General features: G+C 31.5%; 1 protein-coding gene across 2 annotated transcripts in view; it reads left to right on the top strand.

The window, feature by feature from the left end:
* chas (chascon) overlaps positions 1–27,429 on the top strand; it is a 102,281-nt gene that overhangs the window by 27,768 nt on the left and 47,084 nt on the right. Inside the window, exons 1-5 of one of the 2 annotated variants that reach the window (XM_068777204.1) lie at positions 13,732–14,135; positions 14,688–14,724; positions 15,148–15,317; positions 16,335–16,431; positions 17,019–17,209. In XM_068777204.1, coding sequence (XP_068633305.1) covers positions 14,013–14,135; positions 14,688–14,724; positions 15,148–15,317; positions 16,335–16,431; positions 17,019–17,209 — 618 coding nt within the window. In that variant the 5' untranslated portion in view covers positions 13,732–14,012. Of the gene's footprint in view, positions 1–13,731; positions 14,136–14,687; positions 14,725–15,147; positions 15,318–16,334; positions 16,432–17,018; positions 17,210–27,429 lie in introns of those variants that run through there. The other variant, XM_068777205.1, reaches the window with a different exon arrangement.

Genomic DNA, 27,429 nt, shown 5'->3' with positions numbered 1-27,429 from the left:
CTGCGGAATATCTATTGCTGGCTAAGCCTCCTCCGTACATTTTCAATAGAATAACCTTATAAGGCCTTAATAAGGTCGTCTGTGCAATTTTTACGTGGACGTCTTGCGCTGCGTCTGCCGGACCGAGATCGCCGCTCCAGAATCTATAGGTCCCTACGGCCATCTGCTCTGCGCGCATTTTGTAATGTTATTTGTTTAACCTGAATATACAGGACAGGGTGATAGGTCACAGTTTCGAATCCCAGGATACCGTCTTATATATAATTCACACTTTGTGTATTAGTTACTTACTACAATTACAGAATTGCCACTGCCCACAGACAAGTTTCTAGAGGATGGACAGCGGCGTGCTCTGCGTACATACCTCACTGCGATCGGTAGTCCGCTTGACAAGCATGGCAATTATGGTATATCTCCCCATAGATATCTCTGGGAAGGCTTATGCCTTGCATTTGGTGTCTATGGGCTGAAACGATGACGACAGCGTTTGCGCTATTTATTACTTCTGAAACCATTGGTTTTTGGCAGGGTCGTACAAAGTATATCACTTAAATCTTTTATACCTACAAACAATCGTCCTGTATAAGTTTCAACAATTACTTTATTTTTATAAAGCAGGTAATATTATATGCTGTAAAAGGAATCATTTCCGGTAAAGGATTCCGTGAACTTAATCGTGTAATATTACGCTAACGAGTGCATGCGTCGGCGCCACGTGATCTTGTAAAGTATAGACTATATAATAAACTAGTCGATCACTTACAGAGAACTTAGTTATTTATTATTATCCAGTTGGCGCTTGCAATATTAATTTATTCCAAGATAAATTAATTTTTTATAATTAAATCGTATGTAGCTTAGTAAAAACAGTTACATTATGGTAATTAAAAAAAAAACATATCCGTAAAATCTTGTTGTACCGTTTTCATTCTTTAACTTATATTTTGGACTATCGCGGATAATACCCTTTTTCTAAAAAGATAATAATTTTCAAAGCTCTAATAATTATTGTTGGATTTAGTTTCTTTGTTATTTAATATCTTTTTTTGTTTACTGTTCGTTACTAATATTGTTAAGATAGTACAAACATCAGTACTTTTTAGTAAATAAACTAGAATTAACTGTTTTATCATTTCGGTAAATTAAATATCGTGAAGCGGCGGTATTTTAACGCTATTCTGATGTATTACATAAAAATATTAGCATTTTAAACGCTTTAGATATGAATATTATGGAGCTTTGTTATTCTATCAATTGATAAGGAGAACCATAAACGCACGCATATTTAATTATATTATACTGTATTTTATTTATGACACAAGTTATTTTGCTATAATGTATCATTTGCCTAAATTTAATACATTAGATTAAAAAGCTATCAACCGTGTGCGTCTTTTTTATAATTTATTACAAACAAAACAAAATTAATGGTATATTAAGCTCACCTACAGGCAATTAGCTGATAGGAAATATTGTGAACTACAGCCACCTCATAATAATATGTAAATTTATTTTATATATGTTTTCTTGTAATTGATATAAATAATTCCTTTGTTAAATACAGTATTCTGTTACATAAGAGAACCCAACAATTAGTTTTGAATCAAATATTATTCATCGATGTCATTTAAAACCTTTAACTTGTAAATATCTCCTTACGTTTGATGGCTATCGAAATGACGTGTGTCACTCATTGTCATATGATATCTGGTCGCTGTTTTGAAAAAGCTCTCACTGCGACGGTTTGGCAGAGCAGTCAGTCACCTTGCGCGTAAGATTGCTTTGACGTGACTCATTTGTTGATACGTGAAACCCGCCTTATTCGTTGCTTAGTGCAAAATTGCTTATTGATATATTTCTCCATTGAAACTTTAAATTGTTTATTATTTCCTGGTAATATTTTATGTTTAATCGTGTGAATGTTTCTATAATTGCGAATAAAATTAATAACAAATTCATCGTGTGGATTAATTGCAACAATATTTAACTAACGGGTGAGGTAGAGTTACCAATATTTTTATTTGTAAAAAAATAGTTCATATTTAACTATTGCTTTAATTCAGGAACATTCTTTTAATGTATCACAAGTTATTAAATATATAATATCCATTTATAAATAAACGAAAACATTGCAACTTGCGGTAATAATTGAGAAATAAATTAACAGTTGATTAACTGTATGTAATGTATCTCAGATTAGACATGTTTTAGATTTAGATTCTAGAATGGATTAACGAACTGTTTTTGAAAGTTACTCTACAATATAATTCTGATATTTAGAAGAGCTTATTTTTAAATTCTTTTATAACTACAACAAATATATTTGTGATACAACCACTCAGTAATTATTTTAAATTTTTTTCTATCATTATATATGCTTATTTAAATACAATTTTTATCGACGATTTAATTGTCTATTACACGTATTTTATAACATTTTTATTTGTTTTATTACTATTGTTTCAATAAATAAATAATAAATTGACGGAAAAAGCTTATTACTCTATAAACGAATACTTTAATGGTATGTATTCACAGCAGTGATGTCTACTGATTAAAATAATCGTCGATTTCATTTATTATTTTTAGGTTATATATGATAAATGTATATGTATAAATCTGTGTTTACTTTTTAAATATGTGTTGTTGTGGAGTTTCTTTTTTCCCGCTTCTTCTCCAAAACTGTAACACCTTGCGAAGCAGACTAGAGTCAAAAATAAAATAGAATAAAAAAATAAATAGAAAATTAAAAGGCGATCTATAAGGGTTCTGTTAAAAATTATATCTTTTAATTATGGTTATGATTTAGACATATAATGAAAAAACCTGTGCTTAATGATCTAATTAGGAAATAATCATTTTAGGTAGATATACCTTTTGATGATATGTGAAATCAAATGAATAATTAAACACATAAAAACTTATCAGGACATGAAATGTTTACATGTCTCGCCTAAAACTGGTAGACAGGAAAACTATGAACCGAAGCAAACTGTGCATAATCATAAAATGATCGTGCTTAGAATAATTATCGATAATTCATTGGCCGATTATTAGTTACGTTGAACAAAGCGTACCTCAATAGCGGTCACGTAACTGCAATCTGTTTAAGCATACAATAATAGGCAGTGCATTGTGCCGGTGACGTGTGACAAACTGATTCAGTTGATACTCGAACAAGATGGCATGATTTTTATATTAATTTATGGATTATATTTACAGACCAAGAGGTTTATAATTATATATTAATATTTAAATTTATTCATTCAAGTATGTTGATATATATTTATATATAGGTGATGACGTAAAATTATGAAAATCCCGTAGGACGTTCTGATAAAATATAAATATCAGACTTTTTACCTGTTGATTAAAGTTTATTATTGTGAGAAACGAAAACTTTAAAATGCCACTATTTACAAGGTCTCTTTTCTGTCTAACTTCCTTTTTAATGCAAGTCATCAATCTGTATTGTCGTTTATACTAGTTTCTGGCTACTGATCTAAACACAATCAAATAATGTCTTAAAGAATAATTATGATCAACCATCTAGTTTACACAGTGGAGAGTTGTGAAGTCGATCAACTCTTCCTCTATGTATCTGTTAACAATTATTGGCAATGATACACAGGCTGCGTTTAGTTGCTGAGGAAGCAAAATAAAGATTACATAGAACCTCTACTTTGAACAAATGAGCACAGAGTCCTTTTGGAAGCTTGCTGTTGTGCTTCTGATATTTTACAATACGAGTCTTTCAGTATTCTTCGTTCGTTTAGGTAAATTGCTCATGGTTTGGTATGAAGTTGGTCAATGAAATGATTGGTCTTGACCATAAACGTAGTGGAATTATACGATCTAGTTCCCCGGATCGTTTTTTCATTCCAAGATGTTGCGATATCAGGAATACTGTTGTGGTGGATATTTTTAATTTGGACAGAACGTTCTGCTTCATAGTTTCTAATGGATAAATAGCATAAGAGTTATCAATTTTAGTGCATTTCGTAATAATTCAAAGAGAACTCGGATATCTTCAAGTGAAGAGGAAAAAGGTAAGTAAACTTTTGCCACGGTTGTTGTCACGGTGATTCAATATACTCTCTTAGAGAAAAGTTTTGGGAAATAATATTATGACGGTTCAGAGTTGATATATATAATAATCTGGTATGTATTCATAGAAATATTAATAAATATAAGAATAATAGCCATGTACCTTATGTCGCAGTATGTTAACACCAAAAATAAATAACAGTATGGAAATTAAAAACAAAAAAAAACTATTATCTAGGCTTTATACAGTTATTAACTCTGGATCGCTAATGTGTATGGTGTTACAATACGCTCCCGTGTCTCTGAATTAACAATTAGTTTAAGAGGCATATTAAACGAAAACTTGTGAAAAAATTCTATTACATAAATCATTTTAAAGTGATTATAAAGCTTGGGAATGAATTGCTACTACTCTGTTAGTGGGATATTGTGAAAGTACCCACAAAAAACTTGTCTGTTTTTGTAGTGAGCTCTTTTCAGATCAGCGCGTTTCAAACCCTCATAACTTTAGGTTAAAGGATGTCATTGTAGGGGATCTCAATCTGATTATAGTTTTTATCAATTGGTTATAAAAAAATGATTCATTTCTTGCATTCGATGAATCTGATGACTGACGATTCTATGATGACTGACGTTGTACATAAAAAAAGTATATAAAATAATAAAAGATATGAAATGAATTAAAACAACAAATGATAAACTACTACTAAGAAATAGAAAGTCTAAAAATAAGATTGGCTTGGAAACTGAAAACCAAAATGAAGTAATATTTATTATTTTTCGTAGAGTTCTCGAGACAACAACTCAGAGTCGCGGTCTAGTGTACTGTGCGGTTTGAACAATTATCTCATTACATGTATGAAGCAAGTTAGCTCGCTCGGCTTTGACGGGCAATTAATTAATTATATAGATTTTCACTTGTTTGCGTGATCGTGTTACTGTTTTAGCTACACAATTTTATTTTTTTAAGCAACTGGAGAGAAAGGAAATTCTTTAATAAGTAAACACTAATTATAATATGAAACGTGATGTTCTTATGTCAAGTATGTTAACAGAGTAACACAAATCAACACTGGATTATTGCGTTTTAGTAATTATTCCACTATGTTACGAGCGTCGATTCGTAATTTAAACGTAATCCTATTATGTATTGGAATGACTATGCAAATTATGAAAACAAATACGAGTTCGAATGTATGAGTTTCAATTAAGCTCTCATTAACGCGGACCGAAAAAAAATGATTTGCACATCGGCTGTTAAATGCCAGTTTGTGCAATTTTACACGCCTCGTCGCAATCTGGTTTATTATGACAGTATGCATAATAATGATTCTTAGTCGTGTTATATAATTAAGAGCGTACTTAATCCATTTCGTAAAAATTATTATAATAATTAACCTCTGCGAAGTAGCATAGGCGGATTCATTTACTATTTGCATTGAACCTTTGTCTTAACGGAGAAAATGTCTTACGTGTACAACGTTTTATCATATATTCAATACTTTTATTACAGTATATCGAAAAATTTGTCTGAATTTTGAAATAAACGTGTTAGATATAAATGAAAATTGTTAACAATAAATTCGTATTTGCTTATACATAATGTCAGAAATAAAACCGTGACTCACGTAGACATAACTTTATTTAGTGTTGATCATTTATTTACATTTGATTTATGAGCACGACTAAACATTAGACATTAAAGACCGCACGGGTTGAGAAATATTACAAAATAGTGATTGATAATAATTCGTTGCACAGATAATAATTAGCAAATCATATTTGTATTACTGATTCATGAACTTACCATCACAAGATGATATATCGTCGTTATAGCGGATAGTATTATTGAAATTATCAAAGAATTGAAAAACCTTTTTGGTATATTAATTGCTTTTTTACATTTGTCGCCGGTCAAATTAAAATTTGAGGAGAGAATTGTTTGGTGTTTGAACTGAAAGAAGCTGTAGACATAACATTTCTGTACTTAAAACATTTACATTTTTTTAAACATTAAAGACATTGGTAATCATAAGATCAATGTAAGGCTTACTACATAACATATAATTGTTATGAAGGAAAAAGCTTTAGAGTTAATATACTAGAACAGCGATTTTCAACCCACGGGTGTACATGAGTGTTACATTGGTAATGACGGAAATATTCAGAAGTTAAAATATATACACTGTTTTCGTAAAATATCACATTAGAAACTATATAATTTTTATAAAAATTCATTGCAAAATGTGCCAAAATTTTCTTTAAAAATATCCATGGAAACAATAAAGATGTATTACAACGTTAAAAATACTAATACTTTTTAATTTACATAAAGAACTTTATGAAATTTAATAGATCATCAGTCTCTAGAGACATTATAAGGTGTATTATTAAAGTTAAAAGTCGTAATACTAATTATACTACTTAATAGACTATACAATCGCAAAACTACTTAATAGACCTTATTAGAAACAAGAAACATTTTTGGGAGTAGATATGAAGTTTTTTGGGGGACCGGTGAACCGGCGAAGTGAAGCTCTGGAATGTGAACTGATGCAGACGAACAGAAACAGTAGTCTTTGAAAGCAAAAATAAGATAATAATTTTATTTTATGAAAAACGGTTGATAATTAAAATATCATCTAGTTTAAATCCATAACAAATTTGTTTCATATTGTTATGCTTTTCCCTGATTACAAAATTGTAGCGCAACTTTGTTCATATGTTAGCTACAATGTTAAACTAAAACCAATATTATAGTTTAGCTAAACGTAAATGTAAACATAGAGCCAAACTTTGTATGTATACATATATCCATATTCTCTTTTTAATGATTACAAAGGTTTTAAAAACATAAATAAAACATGGTACTGTTTGTAATATATATTTTTAATTAACTTAATTTGTATTTTTATTGCATTACACAAGTATAAAATTTTAGTAATAATTTGATTATGTTACATTATAAAGGTACCCGGTGTTTTTTTATTTCAATGTTTTTTTTTAAATGTTAACTATTAAACAGCCATGGACAAGTGTTTTAATTTTTTCTGTAGCCTAACCGAAGTGCGAGTGTATGGGATAACAAAAGTGCTATTTTTACAATATTTGAAATTGTTGTTTCCATAAAACCTTTATCGTGCCTAAACAAAAATATGTGAGTAAAATAATCGATATGGTCAAGCGGCTGAATAAAAATAAATAACGTATTGTGCTATAGTCTATACAAATTTTACGCTAAATTTCATACTCTTCCATTCGTCTATTTCTTGTAAAAACGTATACAACAATTTGCATCACGGCAAGTGTATAACAACTGCGTGCAAAGCCTGTTTTCCACTGAACGATCTATTTGTTTTGACGTGGTTACGTTGCGCGTTAAGCAGCGGACGGCCTTGCGTTAAAGGGTCAGGTGGCCGGTCAATGGGCCATTTTACAATGATCCTCGGAGCAACTCTCGTTTTCTACCAAGCCTTGGGGAGAAGTGTTGCGATATTTATCTTGATTGCATTTACGATGTTATTGTTAGGAGCTTGACGTAGTTATATAAAATATTATTAACTAGTAGCAACCTATATTTTAATGATGTCTTTTGTGATACGACGAAAAAAGTTAATGGAAATTGCGAATGAAAAATCTCACTCTATTAGGTAGACATTATTCTATACGTTCATTCTTCTTTTTGTAGTGCGATTTTAATTTTTCATTATGTAAATTAGCTACGTAAAAATGTTAAAAAAATATGATCTAAATAATGCGCCGTTTAATTGACCCACTGTAAGCAGGTACTTGTATAAGTATTAAAAAAGTTTTATTCAAGAACTAGACGTACGCGTAATACGTATTAAATTTATAAATATACTGCGAAGTTGTCAAGAGATTCACAATTCTTGTATAAGGGTTACTAACAAAACTATTATTTATTTACCAATACAGTACCAATAAAGGAATCATTGTTGGTAACGAGTCCTGTGTGTACAATCTATGTGTACATGTTAAGACACTTTCGTAACCATGAAAATAAGTGTTTTTATTATGATTAGTTTCTTAGTTGATTAAGTTTTTTGCCGTTAGAATATAAGATTAAAGCCATTACTTCAGATCATCCCAGACAAATCATTAGCTAGTAAATAAAGCTTTGCTTGTAAATTACGTAAGTTAAATTATGATTAAAGTTAGTTATGAACATTCGTCAGTGCTATAAGACCTTTAATACGCATTTATTATTAATGCTTACAATGTTACAGTTATTACAAAATACATATAAATTATTTGTTATCAAGTGATGTGAAAAAATAGACCCAATTCAAAGTAACTGTAGTGGAGAACTGTTATCTGATAGATGAACGCAATGTTGTACAAAATGAATGTGATAACTAGTTATTCACTATTATACTATTATAATTTTGATTAAAAAGGTCAGAACGACATAACTGATATATTTTATTGGATAGACCTCTTAACTACTCGGTAAGAATGTTTTGTAAGATAAATGGGTTTCGCAAACTGAATGGGATTGCAGGTCGCGAGTACTTTATAATTGAGATACGACCTTTAGTAGTCGTCAAGGTGCGTAGATAACCGCCGCACTGTTCCTTTTCCAGAATAAGGGTTGGTATACCTTGTATTTGGTAAAAAAAAACAAGGATTTTTTTAAATACATGTAATCATACTACTTTTATACTAGTTTTACGAATATATCAAGGTTATATTACGCAATTAGATTTTGTTTATCAATTTTTTTTTAGTTTGTGTTACATAATAAAGATTGAATTTGTTTATTTTTATCATTATTTGCTAAAAAATTACGTATTTTGATTTACGCATCGTATTTATATTTAAATTTATGTCTAAATTTCATACTCGTTTAATCATCAATTAAAGAATTACAATAGTTAAATATTCATACGATTTAAAAAATGTTTACTAAGAATTCATATGTTATTTATCTCGTATCTTTTCATATTACTGGTTTTAATATTTTTTGTATATTAGTAATTGTGACATTTGATTTATTATGTTACTATTCACATTGAATCATTTACAACAACCCAATTAGATTGAAACTAGAATCTAATTGAGCTCTCCTATAACGGCTTCGTGATCTGCAAAAAGCATACTCAGTCGCTTCTTTATGGTCACTTTTACAATACCCTTGATACAATAGTAGAGCAACATACGGCATTATCATTTAAAAATCCACCCTTCACAACGAACTTCTTTTTAATTAACTTCTTAAATTGAATACATTACAATTCAAAAACATTATATGTAGGATTGTATTGTGTACAATATTATCCAGTAGCCCCAATAAAAGTTAATAATATTATAAAGCCTAGGGAAAGGTATAACAATCTTATCTTAGTTCCATTGCAAACTTTATGTACATTGCTATTTTTCTTATATTATTACGTAATTATTCTGAGATATTACAGCTACTGTATGTCGTAATATATTCGGAATAAAAGTAAGATACGTAGGCACGACAGCCCTATCTATCATTTTGGCAATCATCAGTCTATATTCGGAGTGACCTTTCTGGCGCGTTTCACAAATGAGCCGTCGCCCCACGGCCGCCGTGTTGTTCCTCGACAGAGAAATATATTGTTGCTTCCTGGAGTATTTTTTTTTAAATTAAAATTTACAAGCTTATCAAGTTCTTGTAAACTTGTCTCATAGTATTGTCGAATGTGACATGAGATAATTAAAAAAATATATGACGTCATTATTGCTATTACTTTTTCGTGTTACTGTTAAAACAGTTTATAAGAAACAAAAACGGTCCTGTCATTAGATTTTGGTATTAGACAGAGTTCTGTTATTAATCATAAAACTGCTTTAGATTACAACTGTAACTTTGTTAAGCTTGTCTGAAGACAGGCCGCTTGCAATCGGTCCTTTTGGAAATACATGGGAAAAGGCTTCTTTGTCTGGCAGTGGACTTTTTACGGATCCAATGATGTACAATGATGATTTTTATTTGGATTGCTTTTATTTTGAATAAATATTACTTTACGTCTATTACAAGTGTATTCTTAACAACTAGCTAATCCCCTTCCATTAACTAAAGATAAGACCGGGCGATAACGGTAGGCGCCTATTGTGTTAACCTCGCGTAAGTTCTAACTTACTCTACATTATTCTTAATAGCTTGCCGCACGTGAATTGCGTCTCAGAAGATCTCATTGTTTCATACAGTGATATTTATAGGGTTATCCTTTGTACTTAATAAACAAATAAGAAATTATTTAATCTTAGCGGAGTAAATCGAAAATGGAATGTTTTGTATCTTAATCTTTGTATGAATTTGAAGTTATCATACCTTCTTTTGTTATGGTTCTTTACAAGAGACAATGACTCTTAATATTTAATGATTGCATTTTATGAACTTATTACAGTCCCTTGCTCTTCCGGTGGCTTAAATAGACATCACAACAAACATGGTCAGCTTCTTCTGATTTTTCATCATGTTCTTAGTCATATCTCTTTTCAGAGCTGCCATCCCTTCCTCTTCTAGATACTACTCATGAAACATGGACGAGTACGTTAGTACCCTCACCTGATCCCCCGTTTCTAACTATTATAACCTTTTAATCTACCCTGGGCAACAATTTTCAGCAACAGCGATTTCCGACGCCCTAAATATTAGAATAGAAATCACTGAATTTATCTTTAAAAATATTTTTGAACAAAAATAATAATTACTTTTATATTCTAATTCTTTCAACGTTTAGAAGTGTTTTTTTTATATTAGTATAAATGACCATGGGCTGTGTTAAAACATTCAAGTACAAATATAGACAGTTCTATAATTATAGCTCTGAAGTGGGAACCCTGTAGTGATGGCGAAATGAGATACATACTTACTGTTCCACCCGCGGGCGGTCTTCGAGTACTTATTTAATAAGTGAAGCTTGGCTCTTCAAACTTGTGCTGTACACTTAACCTCCTTCGATGCAATATTATTAGTGTTTTTAAACCTTAAGTAAGTGCTTTTCGGTTTTACAGGAACAATGGGACTTATATTTTTTATTTCGTTATCTCAATTTTTCATCGTTATTCGCAAATAAAAAAACAACAGATAATTTTATTGGAGATAAAAGTTTTTAAACGAAATTTAAACTAGTTTCTTATAGGTTAATATATAAAATAATAACTTTTTAATAGGTGAACGAATTGTTAGTCATTTATTTTAGTTGCATTTTAAAAACTTCTTAAATGTAAATACAATTAACACATTATTTAAACATTTTAAAAAGATATTTGGAGCCATAAGGCATAGTAACTTGAAATTCGGAGTAAATGTTTGTTTTGGCGAGTAGAGCGCAGCTAAGAACGGATGATAAGAAATTCTACTAGCAAGGGGATTGAAAGGGAGTTCATTAATTTTGCAAAGTAGGTAGGTTTCAACTAGTTCTATTATAATTATCGTTAAAGTAAATTTTAATCATTGTTTAACGTATTAGTAAGATGTACACAAATGTGCGAGTAAAATTTACATACTTGTCCACTAGCCTAGCACAGTCCACACACAAAAGTGCAAAACAACGTATATTAAAAAAAAAAGAAACAATAGGCGCGCGATTTCGCGAGATAGTAATTCTTCAGTGAAGCGGGAGTAGCAGCCGTGACCCAATTTAGCGAACACAAAGAGCGGTGCATACAGCCGGGTGCATCAACAATGCAGTGGCCTCGCGACGTCGCGCTGCACTGCCCAGCGGACAAGGGCGCGGTCGCACCGCCACTAGCCACGTGGATTACGTACCGTAATGCATGACAGCTATTTCGAAACATATTTTACGGTCAGTAAAGTTCATCATCATTATGTCAACCGATAGACGCCCACTGCAAGGTATAGGCCTCCCTCAAAGATCTTCACGATATTGTGCGCTACCCGCATTCAGCGCCTTCCTCATGCCTCCTTCCTCATCATTCACTTATCTTTACTCATCACAGCGTTAGTTTACCTTCAGCGTTATGCCACGTTAAACCTGGTAAAGTTGTAAAAACATTTAGAACGCTGCGTAACACTCCCCATAGTGCCACAATAATTTTTAGAGTTATAGTTGTGCGTTCGAATTTCAAATTAAAATTCGAACGCCGATTTGAATTTAGACGCTAGTGATGAGATAGTCGCTGCGATTGGGGTCAAAGTCGTGATTTGTAAATAGTCCCATTATACGTATAATATATACCGTATCGATCACACCTGGCTTTCATTTTCTGGACCATAGAAAAAGGTACAAATACGTACAAGGATGGTTTCTTTCCGCCACTTGTTTAATGCGTATAAACCATTCATTCCGTGTTCATAAGAATAGAGCTAAGGTATCCCCTGCTTTTCAAAAGCGACGGGCGTTGAGAGTGGGGTCTTCATCGTACACTCAAAACCAATTCGAGGAGAGCAGAAACGCGAAATATACTAGTGTTTCTGTGGCACAGGGATGATGCTAGGGAAGGTTTAGCTAATGGAAGACAACTACCGAAGAGTTCCGGTGGGAAGGGAAGGTAAACGTCTACGTGTAAAAAAACGTTTTTCAGTAAAACACAATAAAATACAAATAAAAATGTGGGCATCGCTCCGATTACAAAAAAGGGTGCACTTTTTATTTCTTATTACGCGGCGATTTCACTGTAACAATAACCGTACGTAAAAGGTATTACAGCAAGTAATGGTTAAAAAACAATACGTAATAAAAATTAGACGCAAACATCGGGTTCGTCGATGTTTTACTGCCTCTTATGTAAGCCTTGAACTTGCTACTTATTTATGCGCCTGTTAAATATATTTAGATCTTGCATAATATTAAGAAATTATAATTGTACAAAACTGATTTAAATATTTATAAATCGTCAATACATTACCTTTATTAAAAAAAATAGTTTTAATCAATTTTAGTAAATTAATGAGGACTTGTTAATACGCGTAATGGAATTTGTAGCTGTGTCAAATAATATTACGCATTTAAGTAAATGAAGTACAAAATTAGTATTTCATTTAAAATAAATATTTATTGTAGCAAAAATATAGCAGTTATAAATTAGATAAGATTTAAATATTAGAAAATTATCCTTGGTTGCAGAAGCCAATGAACTTAGGTGAAACGATTATAAAACAACGAAGATAATAAATTGATATTAATTTTTAAAATTATCCTCACAGTTTTTAAACCTGTACATTCGTACGTTGTGAGTCTATTTGTAATGAGTTAAACTTAACTGTTAATTGAGTACACAGTTATTTAACTTTATTTAGCTGTCTGTTTAGCTTCTCGGGCTTAATGAACTCTCTCAAAAACGCCTTGCGGATGGAATTATTAAGAATCTCAATTGTTAGCTGACCTCTACTTGGGAAAGCGAATATTCCTACCAAATTTCAAGCTATTAATCTATTTGGTTCTAGAGATATTGTGATGAATCAGTACATGAGTGGATATTTTTATATACAGGTAGATTAATGGAGTATAAACTATTTAGTTTTAATATAATTATTTTATAAATATTGTAAGTGTATGAATTAAAAGGCGCCGAACGTGCAGGCTCAACGGAAGCCAAGGCGGTACAGGTGGAATACTCATTGCATTACATACAGTACACTACGCCAAAAAAGAATGTTAATCTATCGCTTCATTAATTTTATATTTGCAGCTAAGCCTTGGTTTTCTTCAGTCAAATACAGACGCGAAGTAAAGTCGCGCGATGTTTTCGCAATAAGTTAAATGTTTTAAGTGAATCGTGTGTAAACGTATATTTAGCAATTTTGATGTTTTAGCTACCAAAGTGCGCAAATAATGATTACGAAGGTGCTAATAAGTGTTAAAATTCGTGGTGCAAAAACTAGTCTTTACGAAATTATGTTAGGAAATCTACGCGTTATCTTGCTATAACTTTGAACTGTAAATATAAGCTGCATGCATAAGTTGTTAACTATTTTTATTGAAAACGGAGAAATTGTATGAATTTTGATGGTAACAGTTTTTACGTTGAGTGATCATGGCGCCATCAAGCGGCGACCACGCGTACTTATGCATTACATGTCAAAGCCGCCTGAACATGAATACACCGAACCTAACAGTTTTATCTATTGGGTAAGAGATGGCGCTATAATTAAAACTTTAATAATTTATTTAAGTATTCAAATTAGTTCAATATTTAATAACAATTAAGATAAATCTAAAAAAATATTAAAGTTCTTCGTCATTAGCATTCAAGGCTGGGGTCAAAGAAAGGGCGTCCACTGCTGGATACTGACCTGCCCTCAGATTTCCAATAAGAGTGATTGAAAGCTGTCTGCATCCAGAATTTTCTGACAGCTTTTACTAGGCTTCTGTCCTTGTGGGTGTATTGCGCTGCGATTGCGCTTGCGCTTGCGCTTGGCTCGTAGTCTCCGTTCCAGAAACCCCAGACCATCTAATCCGCGTGCCATGTGGATTGCCAACGGCCAGATCAGCTTGTCACTTCGCTGTACTGTCGATTACTTTAGTTTGTTTTCGGATATCCTCATTTTTGGTTTAATAACCCTCTGAATAGCTCGTTATTTCTGGCCTGAGCTGGGAACATTGAAAATTACAATAACCGTACAGTTACAACAGACATTTACACATATGTTTATTAATCGCCTTCTTTTGTATTATTTGCAGGCAGAACCAGGGGATGTTATAGCGACAACTAAAGAAGGTTAGATAAATATTTGATCTTATAGACGTTTCTTTAAGTATTAATTACGAATATCAAACCGCTTCATCAATTTAGCTAAAAAAAAGCCTACTGCAGGGCTTAGACCATTCCAAAGATCGGGTCCAGCTTTCTTGTCCAGGGGACCAGCTTTTCACCGCTCGTATCCAGCGAGTTTGAGTAAGAATAAATTAACAAATTTATTGGTTTACATAAAAAATCCGAAGCTTGACTATAGCTAAACATAATCATACAATGTAGAGTTTCAAGTAGCAGCAACGGTTTTTGAATTATTAACGCCTCTATCTCTGAAGCCCTCAACCTCTTTTAGCTGTATCGCATTTGTCTTTTACAAGCCTAGACGGTTAGCGTAATAGTTTAGCCAATATATTGAGTTTGTGTTATTTTGAGAACCTTGTTTTACAGAGGAGTGGGTAACTCGGAAAACAAGCGAAGTGACGACCACGCGGCAAATCGCCACGAGAGTTAAGCGTGAACTGGTGCTAGAAGATGGGCGCATCCTCAGCGACTCCGGACCAAAGATTTCTACTTCAGTCAACGAGGACACGCACACTACAAATTTTCAACAAACCGAGGTTCTATTTTTGAACTTTTTTTTATTTGCTTGACTTAAAATTCATCAAGATCAACTTCTTAGCAACAAAAAAATGTTAAAGTTAAAATACTACATAAAAATTTCTTTATTCAAATTCATACTTAGTAAATGTGTATCCACAAACTATATAGATGCGTGTACCGTGTGATCCAGCGAATGAACAAAAAGGTTGTTTTTACCGCATTAATGTCATCAGACTATCACACACCCAGTCTTCATGCTTCAAATCAGTTTTCGGCCGTGAGAGATGAGATCGTTTTTGTGTCGTTTCAAAGTGTTAAAAGTAGTGTATGTCGCATTGTTTCTTGGTCTATAAATTTTAGAATTAGAATTCAAGGTTTAAAACTTTCTAAAAGTTTTTATTATGTAAAATTAGATAAAAATTAATACTTTATTTCATAGATAATTTTCTCAATTTGCAAATAAATGTTACAGTGTTTATGATCTATTTATCGACTGTCCTCGAGTGCGCCATCGAATCTGAAAAACAGCACTTTGGAAAATTACTCTTTTAAATTGTTTTTGGGTAACGACAAATATGTTTACTCAATGAATATTTACTTTTGGTCTTTTAATCTATCGAAAACGTATTGTTAAAATTATTTTTAAAATTTAGTCAGATTGAAGTTTTTAATAAAAACAAAATTGCAATAAAACAACTTTAAATAGTCACCATTTAAAGTGGTCTCTTTCAGATTTAGCAGTGGACATAGGGACAGACGTTAAGCTATTTTCAATAATTCGATTCTCAGCTTTTCTTTTGATCCTCTCGCCTACAAAATATTAAATTTTTCTGTGCTTAAATGTTAGATAAGGCAGACGGTCTCTGACGCAGTCTGTCTAATACAACTAGTTGATATCCATAGTTGTAATATTCTTTTTTTACTTTTTACATAAAATCATAGTCACAGTGGTTATTAATATTAAGACGTTTTTGCAAATCTATAACCCTATATATCATCTAAAATATTTTGATCGCGTTTTGTTATTTTTTAAGCATCGCGTACCAGATGGACAAAATGTCGAAGAAGATAGTAAACCCAACGGAGTACACATTAAGGAGGCCAATGAACTCTCTGGGCTCCCACAGGAGGGTAATATATATTTCAATTGTTTAAATATTTATTGAAAATAAATTACTTGACAATTTAAAAAGAACTGTCTCTCTTTTCTTACTTCTATATGCTTTTAATCAATAATTATTATGGCTTATAGAGTGATCACTTTATTTATAGAGTTACTCTTACTAAATTAGTCTGGGTGACAAATAGTGTGTACTAACAAAAAATATTTTTTTTTCGTAAACTACTAGGCTTTAGTACATAACAATGTTATTATGAATATTTTTACTGTTATGATTTTTGTTGCACGATATTTATGTTTGACTACATCTCATCTTACATGCCTTTATTAAATTTGTTAGGGACAAGTTTTTATTTATCCTGTGATTTCTATAAATAAAGAAATACATTGTTTTTACTGTTTTTTTTGCAATATTTAGATTTTTTCTCTGTACATAAACTTTCTTAGTGTCGTAAAGAAAATATGGCAAAAAAAGCCCAAATTGTTCTGTTCTCGAGATTGGCGCTTAGCTTGTTATTGATATATAATAGAAAGAATTAGACTGTTGTAAATAATAACCTTGAAATAAGTTTTGCGTAAACTTCTTGCATCTTTGCAGAAAATGTTAGTCCAAATGCTAGTGGAGAGATAGCACCAGCTGGTGCGAAGGTGTTGGTGTCGTCGTGCGTGGTCGCCAACCCAGACGGGAAGGTGCGGGAGAGTCACGACCTGAAGGTGCTTACCAGGAACGTTACCGAACGAGTGCGGGAGACCGAAGAGCGCTTCCATCACGGAGACACCACGCACGATGTAAGTAAAAAAATATAATTCGCTTTCCCTAATCATCCCACATGAGCCATGGAGAGGAGGACTTTGCTCAGGACATCTCTACGACATAGAATCGGGAATGATATCATCCGTAAATGGTCATAAGTAACCGATATAGGCCAGTGAATTGGCAAGTTGAAGTGTCAGCGGGTAGCCCACATAGTGCGCAGAGCAGATGGCCAATCAGGCCTTTAGGTTCTGGAGTGGATATTACGGGCCAGCAAACGCAGCGAGGAACGTCCGTCTGCAATTTGGGCAGACAACCTTGTTTAGGTGGAGTTGTTAAAAAAGGCTGTCCCCAGCAGTAAACACTTATTGCTGAAGTGGTGAATGATTCTTTAGATGTTCGTATTGTTCCTTGAACCTTTGTCTTATGATGCGATGCGAAGACTCTGTGTTTGGCACTAATCGATGTAAAATAACTTCTGAAGATGCCCGGGAAAAAGAGGTGAAATACGTGTTGAGTAATTTGGCGGTGGCGGTTGTGTGATTCGCATTGTTTGTCGCATGCGCATTTATCAGCGGGCTGGCGGGCGGTGCATTTTATTGTACGACTACCACTGCATGTGCGGAAGTGGCTAAATATTGGTCCTTTTCTTACTTAGGATGGACTTCCGCGAGGTAACAACTGATTCCTTAAATATTTAATTTTAAATTTATTATTTAAAATCATCAGTTTTAAAGTGAAAATAGCAAACCTTAAAGAATACTGTATGTGTATTATATATTATAGAGAAATTAACATATTGGAGAAATTTTGTTTGGTATTTTTCAAGTTGAGTTCTTCGATTTTTCGAGTTAGACTGGAATTCAACGGGAATGCGTATGCTAAAAATGAAATAAACTGGCGAGTGACAAAAAAACCGCATGTTGTAGGATTAATTATCTAGGCAATTCCATGTTTAAAGACCACCGTGAATTTTACATTACCGACAAATTTATGAACGCTTTTAGTGGTCTACAGTGCTATGACGACATTTATCTGCAACTATAAGATGTGCGGAGACGCGTTGATATCGTGTCAGGGTTCGATTCTATTCGGTGCAGTCAGCAGATACTGCCTGACAGACGCTAATGGAGCTATGGGAATAGCATCAACGTACCTATAAATATAGGCTTTGGATAGCTAGCCTCTTGATTTTATTTGTTACCTTAGCATTGAATTTCAGCATATAGTCATGTTAGTTCAAGACGTTATTTTGACTCAACTTTTGAATACTTAGCCGACTTCATTCTTATTTTTTAAATTAACATCTTTAGTATATATAACATTTGAGTTTTCGTAGTTAAAATTTGATACAAAAAAACCCACTGGATTTATTAACGACCAATGATGTCTGACATAATCATCGTGTTTGTACTATATTGAAGTGAAAGCGTTTTCAAAATTCAAATTTCTTTCTACGTTTTAAAATTAATTATTGTTTGTAATGCCAGAAGTACCTGTTCTCTCGCAATACAATAGGAAAATAAATTAATGTAACATGTAGTGATGTCTTTATACAGGGTGATAGAAATAGGTTTTAAAACTCTAAAGGTTTTTGCTGACAAATGAGTTATACATTGATTCCTTTAACGCTTTAACACATAACCAATCACCCTGTTTATTTTCATTTTAGTATTGAGGTAGTAACCGTCGAAACAAATTGCTGTTCTGGAACGTTAAAATGTTATGAAAATAGTAAATTATAATGTAAAGTTATTGATGCGGTGTAAATAACAATTGTTTTCATTGGTTAACGTTGTTAGCGTCGTCGTTAACGGTAACAAGCCAAGTGAAAGTGTAGATCTAATATAAAAACGCAAGGTTGCATAAGCACGAATCGTTATCGAAATTACATATCGGATGAAGATTAATACATTCAGAATTTATTACGCGTCTCATAAAGCATTGATCATCCAATCAACAGTTTAGACGCTTTCGTAAACAAAATTTTATTCACGTATTACAATCTACAAGTGATAAAATTCCAATGACACATCTTTACATTAATTGAATGTTATTTCTATTAACTGATAAAGTTAGATGTAGAAGTATGTATCTTATTTAATGTTTTTTTTTCATGTTAATATTCATATAAGGTCAAAGCCAGAGGAGCTCAAATAGATAGAAACGAACCAGATTAACTTTTAGGATAATGACATCCTTCAACGTTAAGCTATAAGGATTTTGACCACGCCCTGATCCGAGAAGAGCCCAAACAAACATAGACAGTTTTTTTTGTGGTTTCTTTTACAATATTCTTAATACAGTAGCAGAGCAATATTACCAAAATTTATTAATACTTAATATAAATATTTATTTACTCTATTGTATTATATTTTTACAAGTTTTTTTTTAAAATAAATAGTATGATAGCTTCTACATTAAATAAAAAAAATAAAAAAAATATTAGATAGCATAATTTTTTTCATTAATGAAGCTGTTGATGAAAGTAATGTTGACGTCATATGTTGATATTAAATAAATCGAGCATAATAGATTCAAAATGATCTCGCATAGCTTAGGAAACGGTGAAATCGGGGTTAAGTGAAGGCAAGTGATTTTATAAATTGTATAACGATTTGAGTACCGAAGTGATAGTATTTGTAATATAATGGGTGTTGCGTGAGTCCGTGCACCAGAGGTCGTACCGGACATTGTCGAAGGCAAACCAGTTGCGATGGCCGGAGGTGACCGCGGCCCCAAAATTTAGAGCTGAACACATCTGTATAGTGATGCAATCAAAACCTGTCGTTATCAACAAAATTCACGTAAAACAGTTGTGTATTTATATATACTTTTATTGTTTTAATTTTTGGACCGGTAACGTAATTACTAAGGTCTTTTTTGACATGAACTCAAACATAGAGACCTTAATTTAACTTATAAAGATGATGATGATTGAATTATTTAGATCGTGTAAGATTGGCATTGTTTATCATTAAATAATATCAAAAGTTTGATTAGTTGAACGTTTGTCAAAAGTTTGAAGTAAGAATTGTTATTGTAAGCTCATTTTAGGTGGTTGTAAGGATTGAAAAAGAAGTGACCATGTTGGTAGGTTACAGTTCTGGCAAGAATTCAACGAATCGCTGAATAAATAAATAAAAATGTATTTCTCCACATATATCTATAATATCTGTTATCTCTAGAATAGTTTTAATTCTTGACAAGTTATATTAATAAGGCAATCGATTTCAAAGTTTTTTTAAGTCTAAGACGAAAAGTTTTGCTGCTAATATCACATAAATTTATGATCAGAATTATTTTAAAGTTTTTTTTTAATATTAATTAAACTGTAATTTATACCCCCAAAGAAAATAACGTTCTTAACAAACGTTACTTTAAGCGCCGATGAACACTATAATATTTAGTCAGGCTATATAAAATTTATCTTAACGAATTTCCGATTACACAACATCCATATGCTTTCCAAACGCATAGATTTTCATAAATCTGCATTAACTAAGGCATGGGAGAAAACGAAAAAATAATAATTAAACTACTTTACGTAACTTGATTGGCAACGTTCAAATTTCGATAAATTTTATATTATAACATGAACAATGTTTTGAAACAGGTAAAATTTATTTTTCGACGTTGGTTTCGTAAATCTCGGCTAATTTGTAACAACGTAACCATTATGTAGATCAAGTAATAATAACCGATTACTCAGTCAAACAGTGACCGGAATGGTACTAGATGATTATAATTTTTATTGATGTGGTAAGTAAAATTTAAAGTTAATTTATCATGAGAACAAAATGAATGTTTTTAACAACTATTTTTTTAACAATAAAGTAAGATTTCTCACGATGATTAATATAAATTGATAGGAAATTTAAAATATTAATTCGTTCACGTCGCGAATGCTCCGCCTACGTCTCAATAAACTGTTGTATTTAAAACAGTTTTACGGATATTTTACAAATAGCTGATCTTAATCTGTCGATTTAATATTTTCGTTGAGACACTGAGCGAAAGAATAATAATATTAAAAATGTTATTTTTAGCATAATGTGCAACTTAATATTATAGTGCGGAGTTGTTTTTTTTTTTTAGTGAAAATAATTACTATATTAACTTTAAGGGTACGACTATTTAGGTAAAAAACTTTGTGGTTATTTTAAAATTATTTTAAATCTGGAACTATAGAAGAAAATCAGCTACAACAAAGTTTTTGTGAGTCAACGTTTTTTTCGTCTGTTTATAATATATCTTCGTTATATTACAAGAACAACTGAATATCAATAAAATCATTTATACAATAAATAAGAAGTTATTTGAAAAGAACATTAAAATTCAAGGCAATATATCCGAAAATAACAATTTTTTAGTAATTGTTAAGTAATATTACGATAATGTAGACGAACACTTCTTCTTTGTTGTCATAGAAATAATTCCGATTATATTTTAATTTCACGAAAAACTTTTTTGCTTAACCTAATCGATCCAAAAAATTACTTTGTACAAATAATACTAATTTTCACAAAGGAATGTTCAAGTGTTATATACAATCATCTGCAAATTCAAATTCTTACATCATGAGAAAACAAGATAAAAATGTTTATATTACATCGTTACAAGTAGCATCATATTATCATCGTGTAAAAGTCAATTGGAAACAATTGCAATGGCTTAGTTTTTATTTGCGGCAATTTGTTCGAGAGTTGTCTAAACGGTTTCTTGTAGGCAGGCTTGTAATTTGACCTTACGCCGTGCATTAGGAGTGCCTAGTGCTTTCAACGTTCAGCAATAAAACCATGAACATAAGCACAAACACTTGGATGTGTCTTAAAAACCTTATACGGTATTATGAGTCATTATTTTTTGGGTATTGTTATAAATTACATGGCAAAATACGTTTCCATTTTAGGAATGTTGTTTTTCAAATTATGGACCGAAAATAATGTTTGCCGTATTAAACGCGCAATATATGCATGTTGGCGACATTAGAACTATTTCTTTAATTTATAAAGCTGTTAACCTTCGTAGAGAACTAAGTTTTATGTGAGAAATAAAATGTCTACTTAAATGCCTAATTTGTACCTATAAATTAACAGATTAATGCAACGGTTTGTTATATGCTGTGGGAAAGATAAAAGATTCACTTATTTTTGGGTAAGAAAGCATTATTTAAGTATTAATGCATAATTCAATTTTTCATTCATATTCGACAATGTTTGATACAATATACCTTTCCAGCTTTTGAATCGTCGTTGATATAAGTCCTGAAAGAATAATTTGTAGTATAAAAATCATTCTTAACGTCGGGTAAAATGTAGCATGTTTACAAATATCCACAAAATTGTCATTTATGAAAGTTTCAAGTGAAGGTCGATAATAAAGTCAAAGTCAAAACATTTTCATTATATGGAATCATTACAATCATTTATTATCATCGGATATAATAACCCGATTATCATATGCTTAGTCAATCCATGACATGATTTTACATTTAAATTTGGAATTTCTCAGTCTTTTATTGACATTTATGGTGTTTTCTCGTTTCCGCGTAAATCGGTGTTTAATATTTTTGTCATATTAAAGTGGGAACCGAATTGCTGTAATAGCATTACACGAAGTAGGTATGGAGCAAAATGCAATTTTTATACTCCGTTTGCCTGGTTTGTTAGCTATCAAAGACATTGACTGAGAATTTTTTTGTAAAAAAAGACCTCAAAACATATGCACAAGTGTATCAAGATATGATTCTTCCCTCTTAACAACACCGTGTTCCATAATGAAAAATGGTCTGTACTTCCCGTATGACATAGAGCCAGGTAATATAGCTATATAACGTTTCGAACTTTATAAGAATTGTATCTAAACTAGAGGGTTATGATTTATGACAGCTTGAGAAAAATGACGTACTTTAAACTCGACGATAATTTGAAGTCTATGGCGCAATCCACAACATTAGCAGCGAAGAATTTTCGCATGAAGACAGTGGGTGACTGTTATTAACTGACCTCAACCTTTAAAGGACTGCATTACACCCGACGAATAATGGTTTCATGTGATTGCGTTTCATTTTTTATCTTAATATAATAAAATTTAGACGTAACATACATTGCAATAATAATTGTTTTATTTTGTATGAAAAAGGATATTCCCTTCTAACACTATTTATAACTAAGAATATTAATGATACGATTATAGCTCGAATTACAAATAGAAAATAGGATAACGTAAATTTTCATCAATTTACTGTGAATAAATTGATATACACGTACGTATACGTGAAATATGAAATCATGTTATGGGTTAGTGTAAAGCACTTTATATCTGTGAACATTTACATCGCAATTCGACGTTGATAAATGTATATCATTTAATATGAAACGAGTATTCGTGTTCGCTAACGAATCTAGGTTGCCTCATCCAGCAGTGTGCGGGTGATTTGCTTCGTGCATTATATTGCAGATGAGAGCGGAGGTAGCCGCACCCGAGACAATAATTTAAGATGTTTAGATAGCATCTACAAGCCCGCGTATGGTGTGCACAAGAATTCATGGGATCAACTTTAGATCCAATCTTAGATATATACTTTGAAAAGTTATGTTGCGAAAATATGAAAATTTTAGGATGCTTCGTAATTGTCATAAGCTTTTTCTATTTATGCTGCATATGCTGTTGCAAAAAAGTAAAATTTACTCCAACAGATATTGAAAAAAAAAATATTTTTGAAGGAAATGGATTTAGAGAAAGACCAGAAAATAATAGATATCAGTAAACAAATCCTCCTATAATAGCAAATACTGATTCTATGGATAAAACTTAATGGGAATGCGCTACTGTATATTATACATACAGAGAATCCCATCACGTTGTCTTTGGAACCATAAGGCTACGAGCTTTGTTTATAAATTAATAAAAAATGAAAAAAATAATAAAAACTATTCATCCACTTAGATTTTTCTGCTGAATTCAATATTATCGATAAAGGTTTCAGAACGAAACCAAAAATCTACGTCTATTGTAGAGTCGATTCAAGAAAAGATTTTTCAACAAAAGTTGTATGATTTAATAATTTACGTTAATTGAACTTAAGCAAAAGGGTTAGTATCTTTACAAACAATTTCATTTCCTTTATTTACATTTCTAACACGTCGTTATGTTATAAAAATAATCTTCAGAAAGGTAAAAAATTAGTTTTACAATTTTGCCAAAAGTATACTTAAAGTGCAAGTTTCTGACATATAATAGCAAAATGATTAAAACTATCTTTATCATTTTGTGATAATATTTTATTTAATTGTCATGATTTGTTGTTGTAAATGACACACACTGTTTCTCTGTTTTAAATAATCTTTTTTGGTTTTGAATGACATTAAATTAGAAGTGTTTCATTTTGACAGTAATAATATTTACACAACAAAACACAATTACATATTTTGGGCGTCCCATGAAAATAAAAATTACAGGTTTAAAGGGTGTTACAAAAGTTATTATATCTCTCTTTGTATATCCATATATTGCTAACTTATAAAATCAAGTTGGTTATCACTCTATAGATACGTATACCTTCTCAGATATGTACTACGTAAATACCAAAATTTTATTAAGTGTGTCTGCGAAAGATAAAAATTAGAATAATTATTTTTCTATTTAAATTCAAATGGAAATCGTTAAACAAATTTTAAATAATTTATGCACCTGTATTGGATGGAGGTCGTTACCTTTTCGTTGCAAATCGTTTTTATGTAAATACTTCCTTACATTTCAGTCATCTACACTTCAATCTCAGTTCTTTTTTCGGCTAGAATAAGTACGTGAATCATGATATGAATTTATTTTTAAGTGCAGTAATGTTTAAACTTTTAAATAACGTCAAGATTGTAATAATTATGAACTTCACGAGCTTCAAACCAAGTCGATTGTCGATTTGTTGATTGATTGAAGAACAGAACAGAACTTTTGTTAGTTGTAATTATTTTAGTTTAAAATACTTACTTAAAGAATATTTGTAATGAAGATATGTTACAAAAATTTATATAAAAAGTCCGTAAAACGTTTTTTTCGTAATTTCTTTGTATAAAACTACACGTTGTTATTTTTCTTGTAACCATGGGGTAATGACCGTGCGGCAAATAGATAAAACTGTAAAATTACTCTGATTATAGGTTCCAGCGCAATAATAAGCTGTATTGTAAATGAGAGCAAAACGTCTTGTTTGACGAATGCCTCTTACGAAAATTAAGCACTAAAATCAATTGTTAAATTTAATGAAAGCTGTCGCAATTTTTATTTGAACCCTTTGGGTTTACAATTATAATATTAGAATATGTTATGTTAATTGATTGATTTGACTTCTGTTATGTTTTTTAGGTTGAATAAATTGGTAAATAATTGATTTTGATTTGATTTATTTCAATAAGTTTCAGACACTGGATTGTTATTATTACGATTTTCATAATTTCACATGTGAAATTTTACTTACATCCAATTTTTACGTTTTTGAATTTATGTTTGATTGTAATATTGTGTTACTTTTAGATTTAAATTAATAAAATAATAAAGTATTTGAACAAACTTAAAACGGACAAATCTAGCGTGAAGTATAAAAACGACATTTGATTGATTACAAAAATATTTACTCGTTATAAACTCAAACTAGCACTCAAATATTTTTTAAATCTTTATATAGTATTGAGTTAAAATTTAAGTATAATGTCTTACAAGAGGAAACTCGTGACTACAGAATTTGTTCTAATATAAAATATTGTTTATCTCCTTTGCTTGGTATTTTCTGTACGCTGCAGAAGATAATTTAATGTAGCAAGCAATTAAGCAGCGAAGTAGACAATAAGCGCAGTCGACAATGGCCGACCCCGATGTGTCGTGGAAACTGTCACGGGAGTCCGCTTTCCATTGATATCGCATGACATTAATGCCTTTCTTATTTTTTAGAGAACGAAGTTATTCTTCATCAATGTTGCCAATTTTTAATGTTATTCCCTTTTATTATTCATTAGCTATCTCCCGTGGTGGTTTCGCGTGGTCCGTCGTTACAAATTATGTTAAAATAAAAACATAAGACTTAGGTGTTGGGTTCACAAAAACCAAAGTGGTGCAGTAGTTATACACTGAGACTTAAATCATGCGGGAGTAACGGAGAATAATAAAAATTAATTATTTTAACTGTAACGGTAAATCTTAACAAGGATGCCGGCAGTTTAATGGTGATCGTTCAGAGGTTAGATAACACGTCTTAAATTTATTCTGATTACCGTTGATTTATTTTATTTAAACTCAAAACAGCAAGAGAAATGTTAGTAAAATAATATTAAGTTTGAAGTATATTAAGAGCGGTCATTGAAATTCGGCAATGTTCGGTGTTTTTAACTATTTTAACTTCATGTCAATAAATAATTTAACAAATTACAATAAAATTAAAATTTTTATTAAGATTGAAGGTAAGGTGAGCATATTAAAACGATTTATCCATACGTTTGATAACAAGAAAATATTGCTTGTGGGATTTCATTTACTATAGCAAAGCTTTATTGTTTATTCGTAAAGAAATATAATTATTCACCAACGTTTTACAAAATTTCAGTTCAAATTTGTTAAATATTCAAGTTACATAAAACGACTAAATATTCGGGATTCAAGTTCAGGAGTACCCGATTGCGAATTAGTTTTTACGGAGAAAGCACAAGGTAATTATTTTTTAAAATAGCGCTTTATGAATTGAAGTGAGAAAATTAAGTAAAAGTGCTGCCGTTAGTGACGGAACAAATGTAGAGCCATTGTTTGAGTAAGCCTTCAAGATAAGATAACAACTATGCATGTTGGTATTGCGGCGGTATTCGTACCTTAATAAATTTACTTGGTTTAATTATAAAATTGTCCTTGCAAAACTACAAAGGAAAATCGAAAAAAGGGATGTCGACAGTAGCAAAAAAGCTAGATGCGTAGGCTCGCACCTGCCAATAGCCTGTCGAGATACGCCGTTTATATTTAGAAATCACTTTATTTAACTCTCCGCCGAGCTTAAAGCTCTGATAATAAAAGTTTAACTAAGTACTCTTACTGAGCAGAGTTTATTAAGAACAATTTACTTTTGGGCTATAATTATATTAATAGGGGAACGTGCTATATGTGACATAATCTATATGTCTTCCAGTCTATATGTCAGTCTTATATCTTTTACGTATAGTTAAAACCTTCGTAAACTTATGAGCGTAAAAACAAAAAAAGTCATTAAAAAAGG

The sequence above is a fragment of the Battus philenor genome, unplaced genomic scaffold, assembly GCF_028537555.1.
Source record: "Battus philenor isolate CCGP_79_NKW_IND1 unplaced genomic scaffold, ilBatPhil1.0.hap1 SCAF_13, whole genome shotgun sequence".
Lineage (NCBI taxonomy): Eukaryota > Metazoa > Arthropoda > Insecta > Lepidoptera > Papilionidae > Battus > Battus philenor.
This window is presented reverse-complemented; position numbering and strand designations above follow the sequence as displayed.